Raw genomic sequence first — 14,656 nt, 5'->3', positions numbered from 1 at the left:
TTTTTTTGCTCCACCATAGAAAAAAATAGTTGCAGTATTTTGCATCCCAAAAATGACTCTGCCATCTTCTGTCCATTTTTTTTCTCGTTGATGTTAACTCATTCAATGCCAATCGTTATTCTCAAATTGGAAGATCCATTATTGATGGCCTACATAAAATTTAGTGCTCTAGCTTACCATGGACCCTACCAAAAGAAACCTTTAACCCTCTTATTTCACCAGGAAAAAGGTACATTTCTACATTTTACTATTCTTTAGTAAACAGCAGCTGAACGTTGGTAAGGTTCTTGAAAATATCCGTTTCCAAGAAAAACTGAGAAAAAGACCGTTTTGTGAAAGCATGCATATCAAGCAGAACTTTCACTTTGATGCTTTTTTTTTTTTTGCATTTGCGATACGAAATACCTAAAAAATGCTAAATAACACCATAAACAACACAAAAAAATGTCAGTGTGATTGCAAAATAACAGTTTATTGTAAGATAAATACTTCACTGATGCATGATCTATGCATGAAGTTTTCATGAAAGTTGAACTTTGTGTGCGTGTGTTTGTGTTCCCGCGTGCGTGTTGTGCGTGTTAGTCAGTGATGACGATGGAACTTTGTCGTCTCTTTTTTGTTTGAAAAAGCTCTTTTGTAGAATTAGCTGCCGGTATTTATACATGTCCTTACTGGTGGCATCGCTTCCACCTTGCAACGTAGGATCGCCATACCCCATTTTTTTTTGGGGGGGGGGGGGGACTTTTGCCATCAAACATGGCCGTGTAAGAAGAAAAATGTAACGTGGAAGCTACACGAGAAGGTGTGTCAGCTCAGCAAAGATACCCCGGGAATAATTGCTGCCAGGTACATTTAAAATAGCTCCACTTTTTTTTTTTTTGGTGGTAGGGGGGGACCCAATGGTGCATTCAATGTTCAATGGACGTAACGTGGAGGCTGACCTTCTCAGGGGGACTATTTTTGGGCCTCTGACATAGAAAGTCGGATCGGCTGCCAAAGCACAAACAGCAGATGCTCGGCCGGCGGGGGTTCAATACAGGGATTTGTCCAACGAATGCTCCTTCTGTCGATGGTTTAATGGCCGAAGGCGGCCTTCGCGGGCACTTCGCCAGGCCTTTTGAGCCTCGATGCGCTGTGTTCGTTAACCCTCTCATCCACCCTGTAACCTGATAACATGGTAAACTGTCCGCTGTTGGAACCGCTGTCCCTGAAAGGGTGAAGTCTGACAGTGTTCGTAACGGTTTCCAGTCAAGGGTTAGCAGTCGGGCTGTGCATCTCTCCAGCATTTTGATGTAATACAAGGACAATACATTTTCAAGAGGAAGGATTTTAAATGACATTTGTTTTTACAACTCAAATTGGTTTTGGTCACAGACAGGAGCCTGGTTTAGAAAAACAAACAAACAAAACAAAACAAACAAACAAAAAAAACCCGGTGGACTTATCCCTCCTCAATTTGCGCAGCTAGGCATATTTTAATGATGTGACACCACAGTGACCAACCCTGATATTTCACTGACCAAGTATGTTGACATTTGCCATCGAGTCATCATTAGAGACTAGTGGTGTCACGAAAGCTGTTTTCAATCAGGGAATCGTTCTTTTTTTTCTTCTCTTTTTTAGATACAAATGTGTTGAATCAAACTGAATCGTTCCACTTTTTAAAAAATGTGCCGCTCTTGAATCGTATCGCAGCCCAAATATCGAGATGCGTATCGAATCAAAGTCTTTTATTGGAGCAAGCGATGCACACCCCTTCTATCTATCTATGTTGCTAGCAAGCTAGCTAGCTACCTGTCTATCTATCTATCTATCTATCTATCTATCTATCTATCTATCTATCTAGCTAGCTATGTAGCTAGCTAGCTGTCAATCTATCTATCTATCTATCTATCTATCTATCTATCTATCTATCTATCTATCTATCTATCTAGTTTTTCTTTACGATACGACGTTACGCTACTGTAGCTTTCCCCACGTGGCTAATTTCAAGCCACTGTGCCGTGTTGTTTTTGCACCGTCACACCTCCCGGGCTGTGTGTCCCGCACTGGCCCCCAATAATACCGACTGAGCACTTTTGCACGACACCGTGTCACGCCGCTACATGTAACGAATCTGCTGTAGCTTTTCCGGACCTGGACCTGGGTCAGAATTCCAAGGGGGACACCATCTGGATGACACAGCGGGTTCTATACATTCTGTATACCTTGATACAGACCTTAGCCAGTGTGCTTGTTTATGAATATTTTTGGTCTTAAAATAATAGACAATGATGTATAGTGTTCCGATGCATATAGTGGACTTTTCTAATGACAGTGTATTGGAGGCCGTGATTGACAGCTTGATAATTATCCTTTGTGCTAACATGGCAAAGCCCCTCCCATCTGCCAGTACAGACCGACGCTTAAGATAGTCCCTAAAAATAGTACCCTTAAACATGTACTACTCCCACCCCTCCTTGTTTTTCTTCTCTGGAATAACGATCGCTTTATGATACAACAATGCATCAGCGCAACTATGTCTTTGAGTGGGCGGTTCCTATCAAGGGACTCTTGAGACCTCTTTTCACATGATTGCATTTTCGGACATCATGTAACGTTATTTCATGACATGGCGCTACATCATGGCAACTTTGCTGCTTGCCTGGAGTCATTATCTGATTTTATTGGACGGTTCTTATCGAACCATCGTCTCGGAGACGCCTTGAAAATGGTTTCCAAAATTGTTGTTGTTGCGCCGTATCAAGAACTCAATTCATGATATGAAACTGCTTTGCTGCAACTTTCCTCACTTTGTCGCTTATTTGGGGTTGCGGTTTTCATCGCACCACCGTCCGAGAAGACTCGTTCGACCTGTTCCAAATGTTTCCAAAAGGAGAGAACTTTTTAAGCACCTTCACGATTATGACGTTGCGTGACTGCAACCTCATTTGAAACGCTGAAGATCGCATGCTTGAAAAAATACCTGAAGTCCGACCAATCTAGTTGACTGCGTGTTAGTTTTTTAGCACCGTGAGTTGACCAACCATGGCGTTGGCATTTCTTAACACTAAACTGCATCACGGCATCTCTGCTCTTTATTCCGAGTCGTATGTGATATCCACTGGATGGATATCATTGAAACAGCATCTCAGAGACTCTGGAGACCTGTTTCAAATGTTTTTAAATCGTTGTTGTTGTTGTGTCTTCTCAATTCAGGACACTGCATCACTGCAACTTTGTTGCTTGTCGGTCGTCGTCCTCTCGGAGACCACAAATTTTACGATTTCAGTTTGTAGCCTGCACCTGTAGAAGACCAGCAGTCCAACGATCAAGTTCACTGCACGTTTGTTTGCTTAGCACCACAAGTCGAAATCTTCCACCTCGCATGAGCGGTCCGCTTTTTGGGGTACTTTTGCCCCTACACTGAACTGCGTCTCATAAACATCCGGAATGGTGAGAGAATGTCCAGGCGCTTCCTGGAGCGCCGGCGCGGCGTACACACACAACCCGTGGAGATGACCGTCAAGCCCGTCAGGATGTAGACGAAGCAGAAGGCCACGTAGCGCGGCTCCTTTTGCAGGGCGTCGTGCCGCTGCAGCGCCACGTAGTCGCCGAAGCCGATGGTGGTGAGCGTGATGAAGCAGTAGTAGAAGGCGTGCAGGAAGCTCCAGCCCTCGCTGCTGGAGAAGGCGACCGCCCCCACGCACAGGGTGCCCAAGCAGGAGAGGAAGCCCACTGCCACCATGTTGGCCATGGAGACCTCGGTGTGGCGCAGGGCCAGGCACTTCTTGGCCCGGTGCAGCAAGTGGCGCACCAGCGTGTTGATGCGCTCGCCCAGACTCTGGAACATGACTAAGGTGAGCGGGATGCCCAGCAGGGCATAAAACATGCAGAAGACTTTCCCTGAGTCCGTGCTAGGGGCTGCGTGGCCGTAGCCTGTGAGAGACACAACGCACAGAGCAAAAAAAAAAATGGCAGTTTTTGCATGATGTCTGTGTCAACCAGGTCATTGTTATGGACAAAGGGTGGTTGAATCAAGGTTGATTTAACAGACCCAATTGAGGGAAAGCTCGTCCATTTAAGCCAATCCAAGCCACTGGGGGGCTGTTATGACAGAGACCATATAAAGAATCAAGAAAAACGTTTTTTTCCACTTTTGTTTAAGTTACTGTCATGACGGGTTTTGGTTACAAGAAAATGGTTTTAATATCCTTCTTATTTTTTACAGATGAGAATTTGACATTTTGGTCCAGATTTTAGCGAGCATCATGGAAGTTTGATTTGCTTTTGCGGGCCACATCAAATGAGCTGGCGGGCCGGATCTGGCCCCCACGCCTTGAGTTTGACACCCGTGGTCTAAGACTTCAAATCCCTTTTTTGAAACCCAAACCGTGTCTTGAAACCTTAAATCTTTGCTTGAATCATGAACCTCGATTCAAAACCCCAACCATGTCCTGAAACCCAAATTTGAAACATTGTCCCATGTTTGAAACATCAACTTGAAATATTCCGCCACGACCTTGCTTGAAAGCCTTATTCCAAACCCTAACGGTCCCCCTCGCGCACTCACCGATGGTGGTGATCACAGTGATGGCGAAGTAGAAGGAGCCGGCGAATCGCCACTGCACGCCCGCTTTGTGCGCGCGCAGCTGGGCGACCACCTGCTCCAGCTCGTCGAAGTTGTCCCGGCTCAGGTTGAACTTGATCAACATCTCTTGACGCCGCGCCTCCAGCCGCCGCTTGTGGCCGCGCTCCTCGCGGGATTCCAGCGTCTCGAACACGGCGGCGCCCACCACCAGGTAGGTGAGGATGCTGACAATGAGCGCCAGGGTGCGGGCGTTTTGCCGCTTCATGGCGGAGGCGGGAGCGGGACCCGAGGAGGGCGAGCCGGGCGGGAAAGGGCTCTCCAAATCGGGGGGAGCATCCGGGCAGCGCCGCCGCCGCCGCCACCGGAGCTCGTGCTTTTCGCAACCTCCTCGTCCTTCTTCCCCTTCTCCCTCCGGTATACACGTCACCGGACTCTTTGTCATCAGCGTCTATTTTGGAAGATGACACGAGTGGGCAACCCCACACTACAAGACTTCGACGAGGAGGTGGAGGAGGAGGAGGAGGAGGAACCCGAATGTTAAACAAGAGCAAATATTGATCGTGCAGGTTGTCTGTCCAGTTGCACGCTACTTAACGGACGCCAGAGTCAATATTGAAGTGACACTCCCGTTTGTTTTTCACAATTTAACATAATTGCTTCCGCTCTGCTTGATCTAAAGAAGTGCCTCTTACTCCGACGGCCACATTTTTTTCTCCTTGTGTTTTTTTTAAAGCCAGAAAGATGCCATTTGAATTTTTTTTGTGGATGTGGAAGTTATTGAGCATCTTTCTGGAAATACTGACAAATTTGGACGTTTACCACCATACAAATATGGAGTTAGCCCACTCTAGTTCCGAGTGGCTCCTTTTCCGAACTTTCTCTCCTGCCGAACCCTCTCGAGATGCCAAATTGTTAAAGGTGATCATAAAGCGGAAAGCTCTTCTTTCCCTTCTCCTGAGTTTGTGTTTGCAATGCGCTTTAATTGGGGGAAATGGGGCATTTACACATTGACTTCAAATCTGGGTCATTTTTAAAGTCTTGCCCATCTGCATTATCATGGGATCGTCCTCTAAAAGTAGCACCGACAGCTTTTGTCTTCATCTCCGGGAAGTAGTCAGTGCCAACAGTGTAGGAAACACACACATGCACGAACACACACTCTGTGTTTGTTTTCGTCACAAATGGTCATTTGTGCTCCAAATTCAGAGAAAATAACCCAAATGGTCAAATTGACTTTGCAAGTAAGGACAAGAGTAAGGTTTCAAATTTGGTCTTGAGCCAGGGTCAGCGTTTTAAAGTCGTGTTTCCAGCCATGTAAAGGGTTTCAAAGTAAGGTTTCAAATGAGCATTTCATGTTTGTACTCCGGTAACAAAAGCGACGACAAACAAAACAAGTTGGAATAACTTTTAATTCAAATGTGAGGAGATTCAAAAATTAAGCTGTTAGGCCAACGTAATAATAAAAATAAAATAAGACTTAGATTTAGATTTAGTTTCAAGACACACACACATGCTCGCACGCTCACAAGTGTGTGCACTGTACAGTACGGCCGTTTGAGTGCTTGGGTAGGTTTTGGCGTTACAAGGCCTCAAATTCGTCGATCCTCTGCTTGGTGTTGCCCATGCGGATCTGCCTGAGCGTCTTGTACTTGTCTCGGCCGGCCCGCACGTTCTCGGCGTGCAGCAGGTCGCTGGCCGTCTTCTTGTTGTGGTCGCGAGACTCCTCCAGCTCCGAGCTCAGCGCCTGACCGGGGGAGTGAGGGGCAGGTCATTCAAGGCATCGCGCTCCACTTTCAAATGCTAATTTAAAACTCGAACGCTAGTTTGAAACCCTGAAACCTAATCTCAAAGCCTGAATTTAAAAATCCTTCCACAACTTTGAAACCTTAATTTGAAACCCTAACCCAGCCATAAAACACTAATTTGGAACGCTAACCCTAATCTTGAGACCCTCATTCAAATTCCTTCAAACGCAAAATTCAAAACCGTAATCCTATCCTAAAACCCTGTTTTGAAACTCTAAACCCGAATTTGTAGCTTCTTGCTGTAGCTTGAAACCCTCATTCAAAACTATTACCCAATCTCAAAATCCTATTTTGAAACTTTAAATTTGGCTCGAAACTCTAATTTGAAACCCCAAATGTGGCTTAAAACCCTAATTTGAAACCATATCCCTATCTTGAAACCTAATTTTGAAACTGTAACCATTATCTTGAAACCCTTATTCAAAACCCTAACCCTTTGCAAATCTAAATCTGGCTTCAAACCCAAAAATGAAACCTTACCCCCATCTTGAAACCTTAACCCTGACTTGAAACCCGACTTTGAAACCTCAAAAACTCATCAAAAATCCTCTGTTGAAACCCTAATTCATGACCCTTATCCTATCTTGAAACCCTCTATAAATCCAAACATCAGGTTGAAACCCTAACTCGAACCCATAACCCTGGTCTGAAATGCTAACATGAAACCCAATCTTAATTTGAGACCCTCCCCCTTGCCTGAACCTCTAATTCCAAAGCCTTAATCACAAACCACATTTGAAAAGCTATTTTGACCCCCCCAATAAACATGAAACCCAATCTTAATTTGAGACCCTCCCCCTTACCTGAACCTCTAATTCCAAAGCCTTGATCACAAACCACGCTTGAAATGCTATTTTGACCCCCCAATGATCTGGCTTCAAACCCAAAAATGAAACCTTACCCCCATCTTGAAACCTTAACCCTGACTTGAAACCCGACTATCTGGCTTCAAACCCAAAAATGAAACCTTACCCCCCATCTTGAAACCTTAACCCTGACTTGAAACCTCAAAAACTCATCAAAAATCCTCTGTTGAAACCCTAATTCATGACCCTTATCCTATCTTGAAACCCTCTATAAATCCAAACATCAGGTTGAAACCCTAACTCGAACCCATAACCCTGGTCTGAAATGCTAACATGAAACCCAATCTTAATTTGAGCCCCTCCCCCTTACCTGAACCTCTAATTCCAAAGCCTTGATCACAAACCATCAAGGTAAGAAATTTGGAATGACCTCCCACTGAACGTTCGGCATCTTTAAAACTCGTCTCAAAACTGATTTGTATTCTTTGGCTTTTGACTCAGCATGAGGCTTGATTTTTAGTTTGACTGGTTTTGTGCTTTCTACTGTCTTTGTTATTCATTTATTGTTTATTGTTGGAAATAGGCGGCCCGGTGGTCGAGTGGTTAGCGCGTCGACCTCACAGTGCAGAGGTCGTGGGTTCAATTCCAGTTTCGGCCTCCCTGTGTGGAGTTTGCATGTTCTCCCCGGGCCCGCGTGGGTTTTCTCTCCGGGTACTCCGGTTTCCTCCCACATTCCAAAAACATGCATGGCAGGTTCATGGAAAACTCTAAATTGTCCCTCGTGTGAGTGTGAGCGGCGGATGTTTGTTGGTCTGTGTGTGCCCTGCGATTGGCTGACAACCGGTTCAAGGTGTCCCCCGCCTACTGCCCGAAGACGGCCGGGATAGGCTCCAGCACCCCCCCCCGCAACCTTTGTGAGGATTAAGCGGATCGGAAAACGGATGGATGGCTATTCATCCGCCTAGGTTGAAACAAGAAAAGTTGAAGTGATAAAGCCGCAATCTGATTCATGACTTCCTGGCTTATGTTGACATCACACTCGTTTGGTGGAAATTTGTGTCTTCATAAAAACGACAAGTCAAAGTGTTTGGGAAGTTGAAAACCAAATTCAACTTCATTCAGCTCCAAGTAAGGCAAAGACGTTTTTGTACTTGCCACCACTTGTCGGAAGCTCACCTTGCAGTGCCACGTTTCCGCTTCCTCCTCCTTCACCCTCTTGGCCTCCTCCAGCAGCAGGATTTTGGCGCTGTACTCGGCCAGCTCCGTGGCCTTGGCAAAACAGACACAGGAACATCTCGCACCGCCGGTTGAAAGCAACGCAAAGAGACACGGGATCTACTGGGATCTCACCAGCTGCTCCTGGCTCTTCATCTGGTCCTCAGCCTGCCTGGTCAGTTCCTCCTTGGCGATGATGGCCTCCATCCTCTCGGCCTCCAGCCGGGCCGCCTCCTGCTCCACTTTCCTCCGTTCCTCCTCCAGCCGGATAGCCCGGTCCAGCTGCTCCTGGAGCTCTACAAGGCGGTAGCAAGGTTATGTGTTCTGTCATCAAAGCCTTCCAAATACTTGTGGGTACCAGCCGCATTCAGCGCATCGCCCGATTAAGGATGAGCAGCGATCATCATGTTGACGATCAATTAATTCTGACGTGTTACGGACCAAACCAGTCAACGAATCATAGATGAAGTTTTCTTTTGGAAGAAACGAATAGAAATTTAGACATGCTTTTTTTCAAATCCGATTCATCAATGAATAGAGAAAATATATACCCGTATTTTCCTTCTTTGGCACTTCGGATTATAAGGCGCACCTTCAATGAATGGCCTATTTTAAAACGGTTTCCATATATATGGCGCACCGCATTACAAAGCGCATAAAATAGAAGCTACAACAGTGGCTGCAGTTGCGTTATGCATCCACTAGATGGAGCGACGCTAAACGGAATACAAGACAATACAGCTTTATTTATATTGCGCTTTCACAATCGCAGCAGCTGTAACAAAGCGCTTGACAGAACATTTCAAATACTACATCCAAGAAATCAGAATATTCATCCATATAGAAGCCGTATCGGATTATAAGGCGCGCTGTCGGCTTTTGACAAAATGGAATGCTTTTTAGGTGCGCATCACAGCGCGAAAAATACGGTCATTGAGGCTCACCCCTCTCGGCTCTCTTGGTGGTCTCCTCGTACTGCTGGAGCTTGGACATGAGCTCGCGCTTCTCCCGTTCCATCTGCTCCTTCTCGAGCTCGATGGCCTCCCTGCGCTTCTTCTCGCTCTCCAGCTGATCGCGCTCCATCTTCTTCTGGAGCCGCTCCTCCTTGGCCTGGGCCTTCATCTGCTGCACCTCGATGGTGTCCGACTTACGGCGCCGCATGTACAGTTCGTGGTTGCCCATGCACAGCTGCAGTATGCGCTTGTTGACGCGCAGCCGCGGCGCGTAGAAGATGAAGTCCTTGAAGGGGGAACAAAACGCAACAACATTGGCCTTGTGTACTAGCCGCCTGCGTTGATTCGTGAGGCCTTGTCTTTGATGCTTTTCCAGTCTAATGGCTTTTTTTTTTGTTCTTGACAGACAGTGATTACGTTGACACCTTTGGTGCTAGCCGAGCAGTTCCTTGCCCATGTCCATGTGTAGCTGTGTCTTTGACCTCCCCACCCCGCCTCCCCCCAGTGTACACTCTTCAATTGAATCCAGCAAATTAGCACTTTCCGAATGTCGGACGCACCTTTGTCTTTAGTATGATGAGTGAAGTGTTTGACGGTTTTCCTGGAATAAAGTACTTACAGGGGATTTCTTGTCGATGGGCTTGATGATAAACTTTTTATCGTTAAAGGAAATATTCCTGATTTCACTCCAGGGAAATCCGATTTTCGGAGTCATCCTGAATGAATGAAATGAAAAAAAAAATAATTAGTAACCATAAAACTGTATTGTTCTATATTTTCTATATTCATTTGAATTCATAACTTGTTCTACGAATCACCCCACGTGGTAAAAGTACAAAAGCACATGGTGAAAGATGAAATTGTTGTGATAATTCATAAAGCAGTCTGTTAGTTGGATCCACTTAGGAAAAATGACATTTCCACAACACTTTGTGGAGTTCTGGTTTTGGGTCAGGCATTCACAACTTTGCAGGTTGTGTCAAACCACGTGTAAGAGTTCAACGACCTCGCCAAATGAATACGGTCAGCAGGGTGAGGTCGACAACCCGAGGAGCGATGACAGCGTGTCGGTCTTTCTGTGTGTGTCAGCGTGTCAACGCACACCAACAAACCCACCTGTCCTCCTTCTCGTAGATGTTGAGACCCAGCGCGTCCACGCCCAACCACAAGTCAGTGCTCTTCTTGTTCTTGATCTCAAAGTAGTTGACGCCGTACATCTCCAGGTCTTGGGCGATCTTCAGGTACTCGATTATGGCCTCATCCCTGCATGGCATGCAAGAAATGTTCACTGTGTTGCAAAAAAAAATGACATGCTTTGTTGTACTTCTGGTGTGGTTCGAAGGGTGAAAATACAGTATGGGCGGCTAGTCGCAGCTCCGAGTTCCCTGAACGCAACATACTTCTAGCTGCTCTGCCATTGGCTATTCCCGAGCATCATCCTGGCATCCCATTGGCGAATAGGAACCTCGACCGTTTGAGTCTATGTGTGTCGATAGATCGATAGATGGATATTTGTCGATGCAGCGTCCTCGTCATTCGCCCCTTGGGCCATGAGCCGTCCTGATAGTTTTATGCGAATGTGAATCACCCAGAACAGGTGTTCACCGGTCGGACGATCGCTCACGATGCTGATGTTTGCATTTTCGACAAAAGCAAACATCCTTGGATCAGTTCTTGACAAAACGCCAGGCAAAAAACACTTCTGAGAGAGAACATGAACTAAAGAGGGCAAAAAAAAAAAACGATGAGGACGCAGTTAAAAGTTACACGACCATCATTTTTATTCTTTACTCTTTGTTTTTTTTTACATTATGCACAACTCTCATTTATTGCGCAATAATCTAAACGCAACATCGATTTGTCACATTTTTTTGATGCATTTTTATGCTTTCGGGAACATTCATGTCCGAATTTTGGGGGGGGCTTGGAACGAATTAGGGCATTTACATGCAAAACGAGTCTCGACTTACAAAATTTTCTCGTTCAGAAATTTCTTCCAGAACCAATTCATTTCATAAATAGAGGTATCACTGTAATTGTTTTGACTCCACTGGGGAGCCGTTGCTTTGACAAGAGCGAATGATTGTTTTGACTACACCAGAACTGTGGGAGTGTGTGATTGCTTTGGCGACACAAAAGACTTGATTCTTTTAACTACATGAGAACGTGATTGCTTTGACACCAGATACTGGAGTGGATTATTTACACGACAGGAAGTTGCACACAAGCAGACGTAGCAGACTGGAACTTGGCGGTGGTCTTCAAGTGAACCTACTTGAGCATGCATCCGTGCTCCTCGTGCCAGACCTGTATCTTGTCCTCCCATTGGTCCTTGGACAAGCTGTGTTGTTCTAGGACTCTAAAGAAGTGAACAGGTTAGCATTGCTGTGCTCATGTTGTTGGAAGTCTTCAGGCCAACCCGCACGCATTCGCTAACCTGCGCGACAAGAGACGCTCCGAGGACATGTAGCCCGGGTGGTGCACCGACTTCTTGTACTCGCCATACTTGGCCTGGATGGCGTAGGAGGCGAGGAGCACGGCTGACTCGGGTGGACAATAGACGTCCTCGTTGAGGATGTCGTCCTTGACCTGCAGGTAGAAGAGCCGGCGAGTCACGTCCTGGATCAGCTCCTCGGCCACGTCCTCCGGGTAGTACTTGGCACGCAGCTTGAACTGCAGCGGCGTCTCCTTGCGCACGTCCTGCGACATCACCTGAGAAGGTACCCAAACATTTGTTATTTATTTATTTATTTTTTGTTGCTTTTGTTGTCTCTCTCTTGTCAAACGATGACATTTGCCAAAAATCTTATTTTCACCCCCAAATAATAAGAAATCAATCAACAAAAGAACCTTTTTCTCGATGTTGAGCCAGGTGAGTAAACCTTTTCCATCGACAAACTGGAGCCCAAAGTACCAAATCTCGCGCAGTCCGATTGTCCTGGCCACCTTAAAAAAAAAAAAAAAAAAAAAAAAAAGAATAAATAAATAAAATTTGAACATGAATAAATATTGACAACTTCTCACCACTCTACAATTCTTACCACAGATATAGTTTAGCTTTTAACAACAGTCATAATAAATCATATCCATTTTTGGGGATAATCCTGAAAAGGAAAAAGACTGGTGATCGATCACTTTAACAGCACACGACCGTTTTTGTTCTGACTGGACGAGCGAGTCGCTGATGTGGTGCATTCATGATTGGGCCAGTTACTTCCAAAATGTAATCTATTTCATATTACTGTGTTACTTGCATTTGGAAGTACTGTAATACGTTTCTTTACCACATTCTTGTCTGTGTAGAATAATAAATTACTTTTTTTTTTTTTTTAACTTATAATGAGAACGTTTAACTATGTTGTGTGGAGTATAATGTTAAATGTTTCCCACTATGGCGGGAGATCACCGCCTTTGCTATTTTTTTATTTTTAATATACATTTTGGAAGTGATATTTTGTCCAATAAATAAATCATCTCAGACTTGACAGCATAAATAAGAATATCAAAATACTCAAATCAATTTACACACATTCGGGCTTTGGATGATCACTTGATGGTTGTTAGGGTCGCTCCCGAAAGTATTCGGACAAAATGCTGAGGATTTATAATAATATACAAGAAGGGAAAAAACATTTGGTGACACTTGGCCATTCCACCTCCATAAAACGGCATCGCAGCTTCAGAAAATACTTTTTTCCGTAAAACTTTGGAGTGGATGTACATTTTTGCGACGCTAACCCTAATCTCTATCCTTCCTAATGAATTTTTTGGAGCCAGTTTGATGGCTAAACATTTTCCAGTCGACCTCTGACCTGGTCGAAGAGCTGCTTCCCAGTCGTGTTGGGGTGGAAGGAAAACTCCAGCTCAGCATCCATGGTGGTGACGCGAACGTTGACCTGCGGAGGAAAGGTCGCTCAGTCACGTGACGCGGCGCCACTCGTCACGCTCCTCTTTTGATACGCGCTTCCTGTCGTCTATATTAAGAACCCCAAACTCCAAAACAAACTCATGCGATTGACCCGAGCGGACATATTGATTATTCGGAATGGAAAACGGTGTAAATAATTGCCTTTTAATGTGGAAGTGGATTGCTCATAAGCCATAATTGCTCACTATCTCATTAGACTTTGGACTGCGGTCACCAGGCGAAAAATAGCACAGCAGTCGCTAACAACAAGTCGCCGGCTTTAGTGTTCATCTTTTTTTCTTTCTCTCTCTCTCACTTTTACGCTATTACGTGTGCCACAAAGTGACGGCATTTGCTCGCCAAAAAGGGTAACAAATAACCAGGACGAGAAACAGGCATGTTAACCCACCCCCCGACCGACCCCCTTGCACTCCGGATTCGCTTACGCAATGATTTTATGAACTGGCGTTAATGCACGCCCCGGGCTGTCATAAAGATAAACGCAGTGGAAGTTGGGCAACAAAAAGTGGAACTCTTTGCATCACCGTCACCTTTGCTTATATATGGAGGTTTACCTTTAAATTCCTCCGAGCTAATCATTCCAACCAACAAGACAAAAAAAAAAAAAAAACATAATCCATCTTGAAGTGACATTTCGTCCACGAAGGGCGAGAAATTCCTGCGACGTGACTCATGACTCGACGTCACCGTGACCTCTCGAGGCAAGACTTTCTCCTTGGAGCGTCATAGCGAATATGTATCTAACGTACTGCACGTCTTGTTCCACCAACAAATGCCTAATTTTTCTCAAAGGTCAACAGACGAGTAAGAAGACGAATTTGAACGCTCGCAATTTCTCGATAGCTTCGCTTGCGTGTTGCAACCGGTCAAGTTGTACTTGTGGTTAATGAGTAAAAAAAAAAAAAAAAGGCAAGAAGGAAACGAATCAATCGTAGAGCAAACATAGCAAAAAAATGTTGATTTGTCGACCTGGAAAAGTTCTCCGTTCTTACCGTTTTGGGCATCTCGGCGGCGGTGATGGTCGTCCGGTAGTAGAAGGAGGAAGTCGGGTGTTTCCCAGGAGGACTGAGGAAGCAGCGGAGCGTCCACCTCCTAAAGAAGAAGAAGGCTGGGCTGTGGCTGGCTGGTTAGTCCGATTGTAGGAGGGCAGGGCGTGTAGCCTTTGAACCGCTGGGGCCTGTGACGTCGCGCCTTTTGACTTGGTTACTATCGCGCAAACACGAAGGAGACGTCCGCCCAAAAACACGGGACGGAGGGTGACCTTCGATCGGAGCTGCGGCACGTAAAGCCGACGCGCTGATTGTAGATGCTGAAGCTTCAGGGGGATGGATGCTTATCAAGGGATCGAGATAACGCCTGCTGTCGATTCAGTTCGTCGA

General features: G+C 45.5%; 2 protein-coding genes across 2 annotated transcripts; both read right to left on the bottom strand.

Moving 5' to 3' along the window:
• Positions 1–3,400: 3,400 nt before the first annotated feature.
• Positions 3,401–5,253, bottom strand: kcnk3b (potassium channel, subfamily K, member 3b). The gene is made up of 2 exons (XM_019872256.1): positions 4,553–5,253; positions 3,401–3,918 (listed from the first exon to the last, which is right to left on the bottom strand). The coding sequence occupies exons 1-2, from the start codon at positions 5,010–5,012 to the stop codon at positions 3,401–3,403; spliced, it is 978 nt and encodes a 325-aa protein (XP_019727815.1). The 5' UTR covers positions 5,013–5,253.
• Positions 5,254–8,228: 2,975 nt separating this feature from the next.
• Positions 8,229–14,545, bottom strand: ezra (ezrin a). Its single transcript, XM_019872301.1, has 10 exons — positions 14,270–14,545; positions 13,162–13,245; positions 12,200–12,295; positions 11,787–12,061; positions 11,625–11,708; positions 10,466–10,612; positions 9,969–10,065; positions 9,341–9,635; positions 8,532–8,692; positions 8,229–8,450 (listed from the first exon to the last, which is right to left on the bottom strand). The coding sequence occupies exons 1-10, from the start codon at positions 14,279–14,281 to the stop codon at positions 8,244–8,246; spliced, it is 1,458 nt and encodes a 485-aa protein (XP_019727860.1). The 5' UTR covers positions 14,282–14,545; the 3' UTR covers positions 8,229–8,243.
• Between the last annotated feature and the right edge of the window lie 111 nt (positions 14,546–14,656).

The sequence above is a fragment of the Hippocampus comes genome, unplaced genomic scaffold (genome assembly GCF_001891065.2).
Source record: "Hippocampus comes isolate QL1 unplaced genomic scaffold, H_comes_QL1_v1.1 scaffold92, whole genome shotgun sequence".
Lineage (NCBI taxonomy): Eukaryota > Metazoa > Chordata > Actinopteri > Syngnathiformes > Syngnathidae > Hippocampus > Hippocampus comes.
Note: the sequence above shows the minus strand (reverse complement) of the source record. Positions and strands in the feature narration are given on the sequence as shown.